This window comes from Tamandua tetradactyla, chromosome 19, assembly GCF_023851605.1.
Source record: "Tamandua tetradactyla isolate mTamTet1 chromosome 19, mTamTet1.pri, whole genome shotgun sequence".
NCBI lineage: Eukaryota > Metazoa > Chordata > Mammalia > Pilosa > Myrmecophagidae > Tamandua > Tamandua tetradactyla.
Window position 1 is genome coordinate 1,015,816 of NC_135345.1, and position 17,099 is coordinate 1,032,914.

A 17,099-nucleotide genomic window follows, 5' to 3' on the forward strand; every position below is an offset into this window, starting at 1 on the left:
CAACAGGGAGACTTTCACCCCTGGAAGTCATGTCCCACGTAGGGGGGAGGGCAATGATTTCACTTGCAGAGTTGGGCTTAGAGAGACTGGGGCCACATCTGGGCAAAAGAGGTCCTCCAGAGGTGACTCTTAGGCATATGTATAGGTAAGCTAAGCCCCTTCACTACCTACATAAGTGTCACACGAGTAAGCCCCACGATCAAGGGCTTGGCCTATTGATTTAGGTGTCCCCAGTGTTTGACACAGAATCAGGGGATTCCCTATGGTAAAGTTTAATAGTTCCAAATTTTTCTCCCATCCCCCATGGGACTTTGCCTGTACGTTTTGATTATCTGCTTACTGTACTCTAGAATGTATCCAGGCATTACATTAAACTACACAGGATTAAAATCCTCATTCTTATTCTGGGCTCTCTGTGTTTCAGTTGTTCAGATGAGCTGTCCAGGCAGTTTGTTAGATTATGTGCTACCGAAAATTTAGATTCTGGACAAAATAAAACTTTCTTCCTTTGGTCTCAAAGAGTAGGTGCGATTCTAAAATACAGGCACTGTCTTCCTCACCCCTGTGTTCTGAATTACCTTAATCCCGACCTGATCGCCTTCATTCTTATCTCTAAGTACCAGGTTATAGATATATAAAACGGCCTTTCCAAGTCCAGAAATAATAATTACCACTCCAGACTAAATGTGTCTGCCGTAAGAGCTTACAGTCTAGGCCCCTGTTTTCTTATAAGCATTTTCTAGAGGAGACCGTACAATGAGTGTTCTTTTGTTTCTGGCTTATTGTGCCTCTCCAGATGTCCCACCAGTTCATTCACATCGTTGGATGCCTCACGACTTCATTCCTTTTTTGTAGCAGCACAATATTCGATCATATGTATACATCATCGTTCACCAATCTACTTCTCAGTCAGTGAGTCCTTCAGCCACCTGCATTCATCAGGCATCATGTGTAGTATCCAAAGTCCATTGGCCATCAACACCCTCAATTTTAGATAATGTCATTGTTCCCAAGAGAAAGATAACCAGTACACACCCCTTCACCAAATAGGAACTCTAGACTGCCCCTTAACTCTTGTCCTCCCCCCATTATTTACCCCTTTGTTGCTTTGGTGGTCTTGATGTATTCCTGCTAAACAGCCCACAGCATACAACAACAGCAGCATCTCCCCGCACCCCAGACCCAAACACCCGTTGTACACGAATCCCACCCTTGAAGCAGTTCCTACAAGAACCCATTTATATTTCTAGTGTTAATCAGTGTAACACATGGGTCTATACAACCCCTTTCAGTCTTGTTCATCTTCAGTATGGTAATACTACTTACAGACCCCCAAGTGATTCATTTTTATTGTGTTTTATGAGACTGTCAGCCCAGGTCAGGTAGGAGTGAGTCCAAGGCCCTGGTTTGGGCTGGGGCCCACCCAGCATGGTCTTAGGGTGTGTGACTAGAGAGTTGGGCTTCCTGGCTTCTCTGCCTCCCCACTTGTCTTCTGTCTGAGCCCCTGGGCTCCCTCCGTCTGTCTGCAGGTGTCCAGCTCATTGATTAGATGTTGAGTGAGGGAAGCCACTGGGGTACCCTGCATAGCTCTGGCTGGTGACTCAGTCTCTGGCAGCCCTGGAGTGGAGCGTGTCCTCTTCCGGAAGTACTAAATTGAATGCCTGCACTTGGACTTCTGGAAGAGTTCAGTGCTCTGACAGGGAGTACACGGCTCCTGGTTCCCTTCCTGTGGCAGCTTCCTGCTTCTCTTTGCAGGGACTCTAGGACATGCATGCATTCATGTCTGCATGCCCTTGTTATTTTGTTTTTATTTCAAACGATGTGTTTTGAAGTAATTTTGGACTTGCACAAAAGAGTTGTAAAGATGCGGGGAAAGCCTGCCTTCACCCAACAGCAGTTTCTCCTCCGCCTGCACCTCGGAAGCTTGCAGAGCTGTGAGGCACTGGCCAAGCTGAGGCTGTGGGCAGCATTCCTGTTCCCTTGTGCCCAGAGGACCAGCGTTCATACCTGCCGCAGCCAGCTGCTTGGGTCACCTGTCCTGCCTGATGACCCCTTTAGCACAAGCGTGCAGAGCCTGGTCATAGGAGGGGTGGTCAGGGAGGCCTGCTTCAGCCAGCAGCTTAGTGCAGCGAGGAGTGCTTGGGCAGAGTGCCGGCCTGGGTGTCGTGGGCCTTCTCTCGGAGACGACGACATTTTATTTTCTTTGCTGCAAAGACGGTCTCGTCTCAGTGAGAGGGCTGTGTCATACTTGATACCCTTGAGAAATTTCATGTGTGCAGTGACGGAATCAAGCGTGGGAGAGTCTGCCAGAGTGTAGGTTGGAGGGTGGAGGACTGCTTGGCCACTTGTACGAGGGGCTTGTTCTGTCCACTCAGTGTCCTGCCCTGCACTGAACACTTGGTGTTGTTTGTAGCTCACCAGGTGGATGTGGAGAAAAGCCCACCCCCCACCTTTTTAATTTTATAAGTAGTACTGCATCCCAAGAAGAAAGGACCTACCAGGACGTACAGTACAGGTGAGGGGAACAAGCCCCACAGCAGCGCTGGCAGGCTCACGGCTCTGGACCTGTGCGTTCTTTGTCCAAGTGTCCTGCAGAATGAGACCCAACAGCTCCTAGCAGCCCCTCCAGGCGTGTGCCCGCTGCTGCTCGTGCTGCATCCTGCCTGGGAGGGGCACACGCCACACACTGTCCAAGCTTGCACTGCGGCAGTGCCTCTCCCATCCTGCTTTCCTTTCCTTCCTCACCGTCTGGGTTTTCAGCGGGTGTTGTGTGTGGCTTGGCTGCTCTCTCCCACCGTTCAAGATTCCTGTGTTCGCCCACAAGCGTGAGTCCTGGTGAACCAGCTACCTGAGCTGAGCCCTTGCTGTGTGGCCCACCCAGCCGTACCTGTCCTGCACCTTGTCAGCCTTTGATTGCCTGCTGGCCTGAGTGCAGCCTGCCCAGTATCAGAATAGGCCTGAGGTACAGGTGGGCATGGCGGCTCCATTCAGCACTGGCCATTCCTGGGACACTGCTGGCTGACCCCTGGAGCCTTGGGTCTTGCACCTGCTTCAGGGCTCCTTCCTGGGCCCACGCGGGGCTGCTCTCTGTCTGGTGACCCTATTCCTAGGAGGTCCGACTTCCAAGCCGGGCCTGGATGCTTTGGTGCGCCCGGCCTTCTTCCTGTGACCCCCCTGCTCCGTGCGGAGCCCAGAGCCCCGTGGGTGCCTGACCGTGCGGAGCCCAGAGCCCCGTGGGTGCCTGACCGTGCAGGCGGAGGAGTCAGTCCTAGATGTTGTCGGGCTGGTTGAAGACGCTTGACCCCAAAACACGGTCACGTCACAGAGCCTTCCGCACCGGGAGCCCTTGCTCCTTCCAGCCCGTGGTTGCGGGTGTGTGCAGGGATGCACCAGCCCAACAGCCGGCGGGCGCAGTCCGGGTGCAGCGCAGCCCTGTTTGTCGCGTTGAAAATCATGGGTGCGTAAGAAAAGGAAGAGAGATTTAGTAGCAGTTCTCTAGAGCCGAAAAGTAGAGGTTATTTTTAGATTATTTTTTGTTTTGTATTTTTATAACAAGCATCCCCTCACTGAGTTTAGTTGAATATGTCCCCAAGACCTCCCGGGGGTATTTGTGTCCCTTTATTTCGCTCTGTTGGATGTGCAGCACATGTTTCTGTGCGCCCTTACCTCATATGGCTTGTTATCTGCCGATTCACTCACTCTCTGATTGGCCCACACTGAGAGACCCCGAATGCTACACTCGTCTGCTTCTGTCAGCCCCGCCTGGCACGTGATTGGCGTCTTGGTTTTCACATTAGATAGAGTTAATCCCTGCTGGTTCTCTCCTTTTCGATGGCTTCTTTACCTTTCTAGATGAACATTGGGATTATGTTGGAATAGTCCAGGAGCGCGGACAGTGCCTCACTCACTCCAGTCCCATTTGGTGGAATGGTTGAAGGTTAGGGTAGATGTGGTTTTGAGAGAACAGAAAGTTGAGCGCTTTTGCCACAAAAGGTGCCACGCTGGAGCCTTGGCATGTCCTGAATGTAGCCCCGGGCATGACTCTCGGTGACCCTGACTTCTCCCCTAGGTGCCCTACGAGACCCTGAACAAGCGCTTTCGGGCTGCTCAGAAGAACATCGACCGTGAGACGAGCCATGTCACTGTGGCGGTGGCCGAGCTGGAAAAGACTCTGAGCGGCTGCCCTGCCGTGGACTCCGTGGTCAGCCTGCTGGACGGCGTGGTGGAGAAGCTCAGTGTCCTCAAGAGGAAGGTGAGTGCGCTGGTAGGGCTGCAGGAGGTTTTTTTTTTTCAGTCTACTAAACTTATTTTAACGTTTGTTCCTCCTATTATTTATTTATTTATTTTTAATCCGTATGTTTTACTCATCTGTCCATAAGGTAGATAAAAGGAGCATCAGACACAAGGTTTCCACAGTCACACAGTCACATTGTGAAAGCTATATCATTATACAATCATCTTCAAGAGACATGGCTACTGGAACACAGCTCTACATTTTCAGGCAGTTCCCTCCAGCCTCTCCACTACATCTTACCTAACAAGGTGATATCTATTTAATGCATAAGAATAACCTCCAGGATAGCTTCTCAACTCTGTTTGGAATCTCTCAGCCACTGATACTTTATTTTGTCTCACTTCTCTCTTCCCCCTTTCAGTCGAGAAGGTTTTCTCAGTCTCTTGATGCTGAGTCTCAGCTCATTCTAGGATTTCTGTCCCACGTTGCCAGGAAGGTCCAAACCCCTGGGAGTCATGTCCCACGTAGAGGGGGGAGGGCAGTGAGTTTGCTTGTTGTGTTAGCTGAAGAGAGAGGCCACACCTGAGCAACAAAAGAGGTTCTCTTGGGGGTGACTCTTAGGCCTAATTTTAAGTAGACTTGACCTATCCTTTGTGGGGTTAAGTTTCATATGAACAAACCCCAAGATTGGGCTCAGCCTTCTGCTTTAGTTGTCCACACTGCTTGTGAGAATATCAAGAATTCTCCACTTGGGGAAGTTGAATTTTCTTCTTCTCACCATTTCCCCAAGGGGACTTACTGCATGAGCTTCAAACTTCAAACTTCATGCTTCAGACTCATGCATATTAATGTTTCTAAAATACCAGGTTTCATAAAAATACTTTTATTTTTTTATAATAAGGTAGATTGTAGAAGAAGAAAGATTAATCTTCATTTCTTTGTATTTCTACTTGAAAGCATTAAGTGTTTTTCAAAACTGTGTCACCAAACTGTGTATTTCTTTAGAAAGAACTCAGTAATAAGAATTTGCAGGTGTGGGTACAGCTGGATTTACCACAGAGCAGGTTGAGCTTGGTATTCCAGACTTTTTTTTGTCAAAACCTCTTTCCATTTGCTGTTTGGAGCATGCAGACACAAGTGGCCCAGCTTTGAAAATGAGCCCCTCATAGCTGAGGGTATTGCAGATGCAGTCAACTGACTAGTAGTTTAAGTCCATTTGTGAAACATCCTCACGGTAATAGTAAGGCCAGTGCTTGCTTGACCAAACAACTAGATGTGTTAACCTGACCAAGTTGACATGAAATTAAATAATTGGGAAGACATCCCCTGTTCATAGATTGGAAGACTGAATATTGTTAAGCTGTCAATACTGCCTAAAGTGATCTACAAATTCAGTGCAATCCTGACTAAAATTCCAGCAGTCTTTTTTGCAGAAATGAAAAAGCTGATCCTCAAGTCATTTGGAATTGTAAGGGGTCCCTAATAGACAAAACAGCTGTGAAAAAGAAAACCATGGAGTTTCCCTTTGAATCCCAGCAGGGGCCCTGTGGCTGCTTATGGCATCAGTGCTTGAGAAAAGCCTGAGGAGGAAGTGAGGAGGGGTGGGAGCTCTGCAGAGGGTCCCGGAGAGCCTCCTGGGAAGTGCTGCCACTGGGCTCTGGTCTGCGCTGTCGCTGCCCACACTTGGAGCTGCTGGACTCATCTCCCTGGTCCACTCAGCTGGGCGGGAGCAGGGGTCAGGTTGTGTGTTGGTAGGTTGTCCGCAGCTGTCGGATAGAGGGGCTGGATTGACCGAGCGGTTGACGGCCCAGCAGAGCATTCCTCTTAGAGCACCTGACTCGGAAAACAGTGCATGCACACCTGCATCTGGGGGGAGTGCCGGTGCTGAGTTTCACAGTCAGAACTGTGGGGAAGGGGCTTCCAGTGCTCCCAGAGAGCTTGGTGCCTTGGGCACCTCCCCTGCTCCCCCTAGCCCCTCCTGGAGGTACCCTGGGGCCCCTGCGTGGAGCTTTTGAAGCCTCCGTTCTCAGAACGGCTGTCTAGGTCTGAGCAGGTGTTCAGGGAGTGTCCAGATGTGTCTCAGGCACCATGAAGACTAGGGCCCCAGGGCAGGCCTGGAGAGGGTGGGGCTTTCAGAGATGGCCACGTGGGTGGGAGCTGGCTTTCCAAACTGGCAGGGCCATTTCATGTGCCCTTTTATTTCTGTCCTGCTGTCCACATGTCCCAGGACGTCCATCTGCTTCCCTGGTGTCTGTCCTGGCTTCCCAGAATCAGCCTTGGGAAGTGGGCACCCGATACTGGATGGATCAGCAGGCCCATTCCCACGCACGTCTCCCTTTGTGTGCAGGCCGTGGAGTCCATCCAGGCTGAGGACGAGAGTGCAAAGCTGTGCAAGCGCAGGATTGAGCACCTCAAGGAGCACAGCAGCGACCAGCCGGCGGCCGCCAGCCTATGGAAGCGGAAACGCATGGACCGCATGATGGTGGAGCACCTGCTGCGCTGCGGCTACTACAACACCGCTGTGAAGCTGGCCCGGCAGAGTGGCATTGAGGTGGGCCCAGCTGACAGGGATGGGTGGGACAGGGGAGGGGGCACGGAGCAGGGACGGGGAGGGGAAATAGAGCAGGGAAGGGACACCGGAGGGGGCACGGAGCCGGGGACGGGACAGGGGAGGGCACGGAGCGGGGCGGGACGGGGAGGGGGCACGGAGCAGGTGCAGGACGGGGAGGGGGCACGGAGCAGGGATGGGACAGGGGAGGGGGCACGGATCAGGGGCGGGACGGGGAGGGGGCGCGGAGCAGGTGCGGGACGGGGAGGGGGCGCGGAGCAGGTGCGGGACAGGGAGGGGGCACGGAGCAGGGACGGGACAGGGGAGGGGGCACGGAGCAGGGACGGGACAGGGGAGGGGGCACGGTGCAGGGATGGAATGGGGAGGGGAATAGGGCAGGGGCGGGACAGGAAGCAACCGCAGGGAACGGGACAGGTGGGCTTATTCCCAAGTCTCAGTAACTGTGGCCCTTGCACACTGACATCGCCATCCGCCCCTGGGGTGTGGGGTGGCCCCGGCCTATGTCTGGGCGGCATGTCCCCGCTTGGACAGTGGGCCTCTCTGTTTGCTTGTCAGGCCCTGAGTCTTCACTATGAAGTGTCTCCTGTTCTGTGTTTTTTGAGCTAAAAGGATATCCATATCCAAATGTGATGAATTCAGGTGCTTGTCATCTGCAAGTAGTTTAAACATGTCCTGGTTAGGAAAAAGGAGGAAAGAAATTTCCCATCCTGTTCCTTCCCGTTCCCATCAGTGTGCTTGTGGATGCGTCCCTGGTGCTCTTCTCTGCCAGATCATTTCCCATCGTTCCACTTTGAGTGGAACCGAGGTGAGAGGGAGGGAAATGGAACCCGCCTTTGACACCAGAATGTCGAGCAGAGTCGGAGGGGGCCCTGCGGGGGGTGGATCTCCAAGTTGTACCCTCCCAGGTCTTGGGGTCTTCATCACCCCCGTGCCCCTGTCTTGCATCTGGGCTGTTGCTCCTTGGGTGCCCCCTGGGCTGCTCCCTGACAGGCTGTACCCCACCTGGTGGCAGAGCCCATGGCAACCAGGCCCATGCCCTGTGCCTCCTGCCAGCCGCCCCTGAGTTGTCCACAGTCACTTCATGCGGCCCTAGGCGGCTCACCGCGACCTCTGCCTCTTCTCGTGTGAACTCCAGTTGTCCAGTCACTCCATGCGGCCCTAGGCGCCTCACCACGACCTCTGCCCCGTCTTGTGTGAACTCCTGGCTCTCCCTGACTCCCTTCTCTGCCCCTGCTCCGTCCTCCTGTGCTCCCCCTCCTCTTGTCCCCACAGCAGCCATCCATGGAGTAGGACGAAGGGGGCAGGTTACCACTGGGGTGTCCTTAATATCAACTCAGTGTATCACATGGAACACAATCCGAGAAATCTACCATGAGAGCAATCTCTTGACTAGTTTCTGGAAACTTAAAGCGAGCAGACTTGTTGTAGAGTCTCCTTTGGAAAGGTGGGCCAGGTTCCTCCAGCGCTGTGTGCTCGTTCTCATCCCAGCGGGGACTCAGCATCTGGGTCAGCTTGAGCCGGGGTGGGGGGGGGCTTCTACATCTTCTCTGAGCCAGCGAGGAGGCAGGGGGTTTGGGGCTGTGGCTTGGTTGTTCTCATGACAGACACAATAGGCAATTGGCAGAGAAGCAGATGGACGCCTGGGCCGTGGCAGAGAAGTCTGACTGCGTATTTGATTTGATCAGATTTTGCTGCCTGTGCTCTTGGTGCTTCTTGAACTGCTGGCCACACTTGCCCATCCTCCTCCTTCAGTCCTTTCTCCCGTTTTTTCTCTCTGCTTCTCTGGCCTCCTGCATGCTTGGGCTGCGTGCACGTCTCACTGGCTTCTCAGCGGCCCCTCTCTGGGAGAACGTCAGCCTGCGGGGTGTAGTCTCATCTGCTTGACTTCTCTCTTATGTTTCTGCTGCTGCAGCGGAGCCAGGCCTGAGGCTCTTGGGAAACACCTGTGGAATGGATTAGACACATGCACATGTGTGTACCCGCGCATGCACATCCAAAGGGCGAGTAGGGCAGAGGGCCTCCTGAAGCTGCCTGGTGAGCAGTCGGCCCCCTCAGAAGAGCGTCCGTGCATGGGCCCCCGGAGCCCAGAGGCCCTGAGCCAGGAGTTCAGAGAGGCCAAGTTTGCCGGGCCAGGGCTGGGACAAGTGCCTGGCCTGGTGGGTGGGGTGTGTCCTGCAGCCCCCTGTGGAGAGGTGGCCATGAGTCGCGTGTCCTTGCACACACTCACCTGTTGCTGCCTGGCAAATGAAGGCACATCGTTCGCAGGCCGCACTCGTTTGGGAGTCCTTCCCTCTGGGGAAGGCCCTGGGATGGTCCCATTGGCCACACCTCCCACCCCCCTGCAGGAAGGAAATCATGGTTAGCAAACATCTGCCCGGTGATGAGCTGGCAGGACTCTGTGACAGGAAGGCTCTGTCCAACCAGGGCGAGTTTGACCTGTGTACAACTGCTCTTGTGCACAGTTAATGCACTTTAGTTCCCTCAGGCTCTGCAGGTGGTTGACTCTTGGGACTTCATTCAGGTCAGATCCTGAGACAGGATCTGATCACGTCCTTGCTGCCAGAACAGCTTGGCATGGTGTTTTGAGATTTATCATTAAACTGATTTCCTTTGCCAGAACTGTCTCAGTTCAGATTCTCCTCTGCCCCCCTCTCTCTGGGTCAGCGGCAGCATGCTGCCTGGCGGCAGGGCCACCGCCCCATGAAGCAGACACCCTCACTCGGGCAGCCTGCCTGACAGGGAAGGCCTGTGGGTGGTGTGGGGTCTCCTGACCAATGCCTCCTTCTACGCTTGGCTCATGGGGCTGTGATTTTACCTTTCAAAAGAAGACAGTCTTCAGAAACTGAGAGAGGCAGGCAGGAGATTCTGACCCAGGCTCAGCCCGCCCTCACTTCCCCTTCCCCCCAGACCCCCAAGTCTAAAGAAATCTGCATGTGGGGCTTGAGGGAGCAGAATCCACGTGGGCAGGCCCCCAGTGCCCTTGTGGGTGGCCTCAGGTCATTCTGGGTGCGGTGGGCAGGCAGTCCACCCTGGCCCCAGCCCCAGCCCTCACAGCAGTGCTGTCCTAGCAGGGTGTGTCCACGTGGCTGACAACAGACTTGGGGGCTTGGCTGAGGTTACCCACCCACTATGCTCTTCTGCCAGGGACGTTCAGACTTGCATCGTCTGGACGTGTGGACAGTAGGGCGAGTCGCACTTTGCTTGTCTTCAGGGCACATGACCTTGGAACTGCTGGAGGCTCGCCCATTCAGTCTCCTGGATAGCAGCTGCCATCCTCCTCGGCCCTGGGGCCCTTCAGAATGTTTGAATGCTGTCACCAGGTTGTTAAGTGTCCACTTCGAAATACACACTGCTCCCAGAGCTCTCGGGTCATGAGGAGACGTGACAGGCTAGAGTGGTCAGTGTGTGGCCTTCAGAGCTAGCCTGAGAGCTGCACGATTCCAGGCAAGACCTCCAGGACCCTGGCGAGTGTGGAGAGGCCGCAGTCCTGCACCTTGCTGACTGGCCTCCCTGGGCTCATTCACGGGCCAGATGCGTGAACGTGGGTGTCCGAGTCTCCTTTGTGCTGTTTGGGACAGGAAACAAGGCACCAGGACCATGCCGTCCTGTAGGCCTCTAACCCCAGCGTCTTCTCCCACTCCTCGAGGGCTGAGTGTGTAGCCCACATTGCTGTGGCTCAGCTTCAGCAATGCCCCCACAGCACAGATGCAGGAAGCAGGAGCGTCTGCCTGGAGCTTGGCCCCCAGCCCTGGCTACTCCCCAACTATGGCAACGTGCCGCTGGCCTGGGAGCAAGCTGGAAGCAGGGTTCAGCTGGACATGTGTCCTACCCTGCGGGGCCTCGTGGGGGGCATCAGAGGGGAGCTGGACCTGGGTACCTGTGGGCCTCAGCCACAGGCCCAGCAGGGGTGGGGCAGCAGGGGGAGGTGTTGGGATTCTTCACCCCTTGGGTTCAGAGGTCATAGGTCGGGGAGCGCTCTGACCTTGAATTGCTCCCTTTCTTGAAGGACTTGGTGAACATCGAGATGTTCCTAACGGCCAAGGAGGTGGAGGAGTCCCTGGAGAGGCGGGAGACGGCGACGTGCCTGGCCTGGTGCCACGACAACAAGTCCCGACTGCGTAAGATGAAGGTGGGCTGCTCTGTGGTGGGGAGGCTCTAGCCCTCACCTTCCGGCGTTTGGCTGGCTGTGCTGCGGCCGAGACCTGTGAGCAGTATGCCCTCTTCCCTGTCACACGGGGAAGCGCCCGCAGTTTCGGGGGCAGGTGCCGAGGCCCCAGGGTAGGGGTCTTGGGCCTGTGGCCTCTCCAGAGCCTGCTATGATGGGTGGGTAGCCACCTTGCAACGTGGCGTGTGGAGCAGGCTGCAGAGTTCTGAACCTGCTCCTGTTACATTGTGGACACGCTTTCTCAAGGCCCACAGGTGCCTAAAAATTAGGCTTTTAACAAGGATTGTAGGTCATAAACTTTCCTTCTAAAAGGTGGGGGTCAGTGTAGTTCTTGCAGGAGCGTTTTAGGTTAACCCCTGTGCCCAAGCAGGTCGGGCTGCCTGTGATCACCAGCAAGGGTGGCTCTCTGCATGCAGGGCTGTCCAGGTGAGCACAAGTTGAAGGTGGGACAAAAGAGCACAGCAGCCTGGGCCCCCCAAAGAGAGTAGGGACCCTGGAAAGGAGCCTCCAAAAGGAAGGCCCAAATTGGGCTGTACCCTTGGCCCTGCTCTTCTCCCCAGCACCCCTGAGATTGGACAGCTCTCCCTCGCAGGGAAGCCCGTCTGGGTGCTTGCTGCCAGATCTGTCTGGGTGCTCACTGCAGACCTAGCCTGTCTCGTGGGCATTTCTGCAGGCCCTGGCCACCCGTTGGCCTGTCCAGTGTCGCAGGACTGCTGGGGGCCACTGTGCTGCTTGGGCACCCAGCCAGATCTGGGCAGGCAGGGGCCTTGAGGGAGGGGCACGGCCAAGGTCATGGCCATGACAGGATCTCATGGCACACCAAGGAAGGTGGCGCAGTGCACGACCATGGCTGCCGGGCAGGATTGTGGGTGTGCTCACATTCTCATACGTTCTCATGTACATATTCACACTCACAGATGCTCACATACACACGCGTACTTGCTCATGCACATGTTCTCATGTCACACTTGTTCATGCCTGCACATGTATGTGATTACACTCGTGCATAAGTACTCGTGCATAGTCACATGCACGCGCTCACACACATTCATGCCGTGCGCAGACGCACATGCTCTTGCTCACACATTCATGCTCTCACACGTGCTCCTCATGTGCTCGCCTGGCAGTGAGTGGAGCCTGGAGGAACTGTCCTGGCCCCTTCCAGGCCCCTTGGACCGGGAGTCCTGTGCTGGCGTCCTGCCGAGGACTCTTTTCTAAGGTCTTTTCCTAGCAAAGAGGAAAGTCCAGGTGGAAAATGAAGTGTTGAGACCTAATTTCACACAAATGTTTTTAAAGTAACGGGGTTTCCTAGTCAGTGTCTCTTAGGTTGACCCAGGTCTCAAGATGCCTGAGAACACAGAAGCCGGGATGCACGTGGTGTGATGGGTTGGAAGACTCAAGGGCCCGCGGTGATGGGCACCTGTGGGGGGTGACCTTCACGACTCAGTGCGCCTGTGGTGGCTGCATCCACACGTTCACCTAGTGGCCCACTTAGGGCAGCTGTTGTGCCGGTGACACACCTTACAGAGCTGTCACCTGGACTTGACCCAGGTGACGATCTAGGAGGTCACATGGTCCCTCTTCCCTGCTTTTGGGGGTCCCCCAGGAGCCCCTGCTTAGGGCAGCATTTGAACAGGCCCAGCTGGCTTCGATTCTCATGCCCTGGGGAGACTCAGGGCAGAGGGGAGCAGGCTTCAGGAGGTCCTGCATGGCGATCCCCCACTGTCTGTCCCTTTGGTGGGCCTGGGGCCTGTGGGCAGTGTGGTGCCTGCCCTCTTCACCGGTGTGTGCCAGACCTACATGGCGCTCACGGCCCAGATGCAGCGGCATTGGGGAGGCGAGGGGACAGGGCACAGCCCATGCGTTCCTGTGTTTATCATGGGCGCCAAGTATGCGGCCCTCCATTCACAGCTGGGAAGGTAGGCGGCTCCTCTGCCCCCTCCTCATGTCACTACTCGTTGCTGCTGCTGCATTGCCTTGGTGTTGCGGAGAGGACTGCCTGCTCCGGTGGGTTGGGGTGGCCGTCTCAGGCCTGGCTGGAACTGCTCTGCAGGAGTCGAGGGCTGCTGCCATCTCGCCACATGTCCTGCCCATTGGGTGACTTCACGGCTTAAAGTCACGCTTTTGTACAGTAGTCCTGCTTTCCATCTTGGATCACTTGGTTTAAATTTGCATGCTTGTCCTGTCCCCACTGTGAGCTGTATGAGTTTTAGCCAAAATTTGACTGACGTAGGATTCCAAAAAGTTGGCATTTAGGTGTATGTTAAAACTACCTCTGCCAGGTGTCTACTCCACTAGCTTTCCATCAGTCATTTCCAGAACCTTTAGAAACAGATACACTAGAAATGCAGCTGCACAGACATCCTGCCAGACTCCCCATTTCCCTGTGCAGCAGCAGCATCTTTCTCAGACTCTACTGCGAACCTTTCTACCTCCCCACGGCCTATCGACAGGCTCTGGGTCCAGCCTCTGGTTGTTTCTACCCACCTCCATGGTTCTCAGGACCTGAGAAGAGCTGCCTGTGGCCTCTGTTCTCCCCCCTGCCTCACCCCCTGCTCAGGTGTCACCTGCTCAGCAGGCCCCGGATATGGCTGCTCTGCTCCTGTCCCATGGCCTTTGGGCACTGCCTGCCGCAGCAGATGCTCACTGTGGTCCCTGTCTCCCCGCCATGTGTCAGCACGTGGAGACGGGCTTGTCTGTGTTGTTCCAGGACTTCCGTGGTGCAGCTCATAGGCTGGGGTGGGGCTGGGGTGGGGCTGGGGTGGGACTCGTGCATGTGCTCCTGCGACGGTGTGGCAACAGCATGGACTCCAGAATGCCTCTGTGTCCTCGTGCAGGTGCCTGTCGCTTCTCCTCCAGTCGCTTCCTTTACCCGGGGAATTGAACTGTTTTGTGAACTGAGGACAGCTCCCTACACAGGAGCCTCTTGCCTCCCTGGAGCCCGTGATGCCTCCTGGTGGCCATTTCTCACCCGCCAGGCTGGGGCCGCCCTTTTCATGCTCACTGACGGCCATGGCTCCTGCCCACCTGCTGACCCTGCGGGCCACTCCACACTCCTGGCAGTAGGAGTTGGCCAGCCCTCGAGTAGTTGACCCCAGTGGAAAGTTACTGCAAGTGAGAGCGAACCTCACTCCCAGGCCTGCCTCCCGGTGCTCGTTGGGTCCGCGCGTCTGAGCGCTCAGCTGTGTCCATGCAGGCCAGCCCAGCGCTGTGGGTCTCTTGGGCGTGAGGGCGTGTGGCGTGGCAGTGGGCACAGGTGGACACACTGTGTGAGACCTTGTCTGTCTTTCCTCTCAGAGCTGCCTGGAGTTCAGCCTGAGGATCCAGGAGTTCATTGAGCTCGTCCGGCAGAATAAAAGACTGGACGCTGTGAGGTAGGAGTCTAGGTCCTGGGATGAAGCTGCACGGCCCCCGCCTCTCCCTGGGGGCGCTGCCCCCTCCCTGCCTGGAGGACCCGGGGATCCAGGGCCTCCGTCTGCTTCAGGGCAGCTCTCCACGCAGGCTGGCCCAGCCCAGCCCTGCCTCGGAGCTCGGGTGGGGCAGCGCTCCTGGGGTGGAGTCTCTCGCCTCTGGGTGCAGCCATTAAGTTGTTCAAGACCTGGGAGATGGGGCTGTGGGAGCCTGCTCAGGCTGAACTAGCTGGACGAACACCTGGACTGCACTGGGCTTCCCCGTCCTATCTCACTCGCCAAGTGTGGGGAGCCCCCTTGCTGAGGAGCGTGTCCGCAGTGGGCTGGTCCTAGGGAGTGCTGACACGCGTGACCTGTGGTTGAGGCCAGGTGGAGAGGTGCCAGCAGTCCTCAGCACGTCTGAGACCCTCTGTGCGCAGTGGCGGGCTCCTGACTGCGCCGGGGCTGCTGGGCCTTCCTGTGCGCATGGAGCTGCTCTGGGAAGCAGCTTTGACACTCTCTGGGCGGCTGGTGTCTTCGGCGTGAGGGTGTTGGGGTGTTGCAGAGCAGCCCCGTGGAGACCTGTGCTGCATCCAGAGGCAGGTTCTCAAGGGCCTCGGCCTCTGTGTCTCTGGAACCTAATCCTCCCATCCTGGTCGAACCTGAAAGGGGAACAAGCTGCTGCCACCACAGGGAGAGCCTGCTGAAGACCTGGCCTTGTGTGCGTGGAACACAACACCTGCAGGCAGCCCGGGGCTGGGACCCTCGTCTAGGGCCTTCCTCCTGCCTCCGCCCTCTGGGTGGTCTGCTCAGCCGGGAGGGGCTTGCCCTTGAGGACCTGTGGGCTTCCCCTGTGGCCATGGAGAATGGTTGTGGGGGTGCCTGCGAGGACAGGCCCAGCCTGGCTCCTGGGCATGCTTGTTGCTGGGGGGAGCGTGCGGGTGGCTGGGCAGAAGCATGGACCCTCACCGCAGTGGGTGCTGCTTCCCAGGGCAGCAGGTGGGGGGCAGGCCCAGAACTCGGGGTGCTTGTCCTTGAGGCCTGAGCCCTTGTCCCAGCTCTCTGACACCACTGCACGCGTGTGAGCTGCCTGGGCTATGTTCTGGGGTGTGGAGGTGTGTCCTGCTTGTGTCTGGCTTTGTCCAGGGAAGGAGTGTGTGTGCTCTCATGGATCACTGTGGCCTAAGGCAGAAATGCCACAGGTGCGGGGACCTGACAGCCCAGGTTTCCCAGAGTGCAAATGTCCCATGTGTGCAGGCAGGGAGATGAGTGGTTTGGAGGTAGACAGGAGGTGTGTAGGCAGCAGTTTGGTAGACTGAGGCAGGTCGTGGTTAGCTCTGTCACTTAAAATGAGGGTCTAATGTCATTTCCCCTTTCACATTGCTTTGCTTGGATCCTGCCCACGTTTTTGGTGCTTTCGGCTCCACTTGGAAGTCGGAGCCGGCTGTGTTGGTTTACTCTTGTTCAGCCAGGTGGAAGGGGCATGGTGACCCCTGCTCTGCCAGCCCACCCCGCTGTGGCATTCGTGGAAACTAACCTGTGAGGTCAGGAGCACAGGACCGCTGCTGACCGGTGGGCGCCCTTGTTTCTGGTGAGGGCTTGCCACAGCGGGGTGGATCCTTGCCCACTCTGTGGAAAGAGCTCTCACCCCAACTGGTCAAAGTCACTTGGATATTTAGTCTTCTGAGCTTTTCTGCCACATGTGTTTATTCTCTTAAACCGAAGTGGGCCCTTGTTGTCTTAAAGTGGTGGACGTGGGGTGCTTTCTGGCTCATCTGCCACGTGTGGAGGTTTGGTGCAAGAGTGTCCTGGGCGTGTTCCGGGGTACTTCTTCACGTGGTTTGGGGTCCTCAAACCTGAGACATGTCTGCTGTCACTTTTTTGGGTACACGTCCAGTTTCTTTTCTGGTGTCAGGCAGACCCTTGTTCATTTTCTTGAAAATGCTGTAGATTTTTAGATCACAAAAACTGAACACACGGTTGTGCAGCTTGAGTCTAGCAAGGATCAAGATAGTTCATCGAATGGTTGTTTGTTTGTGAGGTAAGATAATCAAACCAGATTGTGCGATTAGATGTATTTGTAGATGTCGGGCAAGCAGAACCGGAGAGACTGAATCATCACTTTTAACCAGCTTTGGGGAGGTGTCAGGTGGCCAGTGGGACAGAGTAACTGGGTGGACCACATCCTTTCCGTGTTTTGAGGGACGAAAAGGGAGTGTCATGGGGCATGTAGGATGTCAGTTATAGTGGAAACAGGGTGCATGTGTGCGTGGAGACAGATTGGGTGGCAGTGGGTCTGTCTCGAGGACTGATGAGAGGGTCGGTGCCGGGCCGCCACGAGCACTCCCCAGGGCAGGCAGAAGCAAGACTGCGTGCTCTGGCCCCATTGTTTGGACGCAGAGCCCAGTGAGGAGAACCCTCCGATATGTGTGCAGGAAACGTGGGTGTGTGCATGCCTGAGTGCGAGTGTGGATGCGTGCTTGGGTGCGATGCGGTTCAGCCGTCTCCATGGTGCGTCCTCATATGTGCTCCCTAGTTGGGCTGTCTTTCCTCATGGAAGAGGAAGTTAGAGAGTGGGGATGTCCATGGCCGCCGCACTGGACTCTGGGCTCGCAGGCCAGCCGCTGCCACATTGCTTCTTGCCCACAGGCACCAACATCAAAACTCTGCCTGTGTCCCACACTATCCTTCTCTCGCCCACTGGGTCAGGGCTGTTTGCTTCCCAGAGCAGAGAGCTGCAGT

General features: G+C 55.9%; 1 protein-coding gene across 2 annotated transcripts in view; it reads left to right on the top strand.

Moving 5' to 3' along the window:
* Nucleotides 1-17,099, top strand: part of MAEA (macrophage erythroblast attacher, E3 ubiquitin ligase) — a 58,432-nt gene that overhangs the window by 33,102 nt on the left and 8,231 nt on the right. For both annotated transcript variants that reach the window (XM_077136208.1, XM_077136209.1), the window contains exons 2-5: nucleotides 4,070-4,252; nucleotides 6,582-6,785; nucleotides 10,810-10,932; nucleotides 14,266-14,342. In XM_077136208.1, the coding sequence (XP_076992323.1) occupies nucleotides 4,070-4,252; nucleotides 6,582-6,785; nucleotides 10,810-10,932; nucleotides 14,266-14,342 (587 nt within the window). The remainder of the gene's footprint in view (nucleotides 1-4,069; nucleotides 4,253-6,581; nucleotides 6,786-10,809; nucleotides 10,933-14,265; nucleotides 14,343-17,099) is intronic.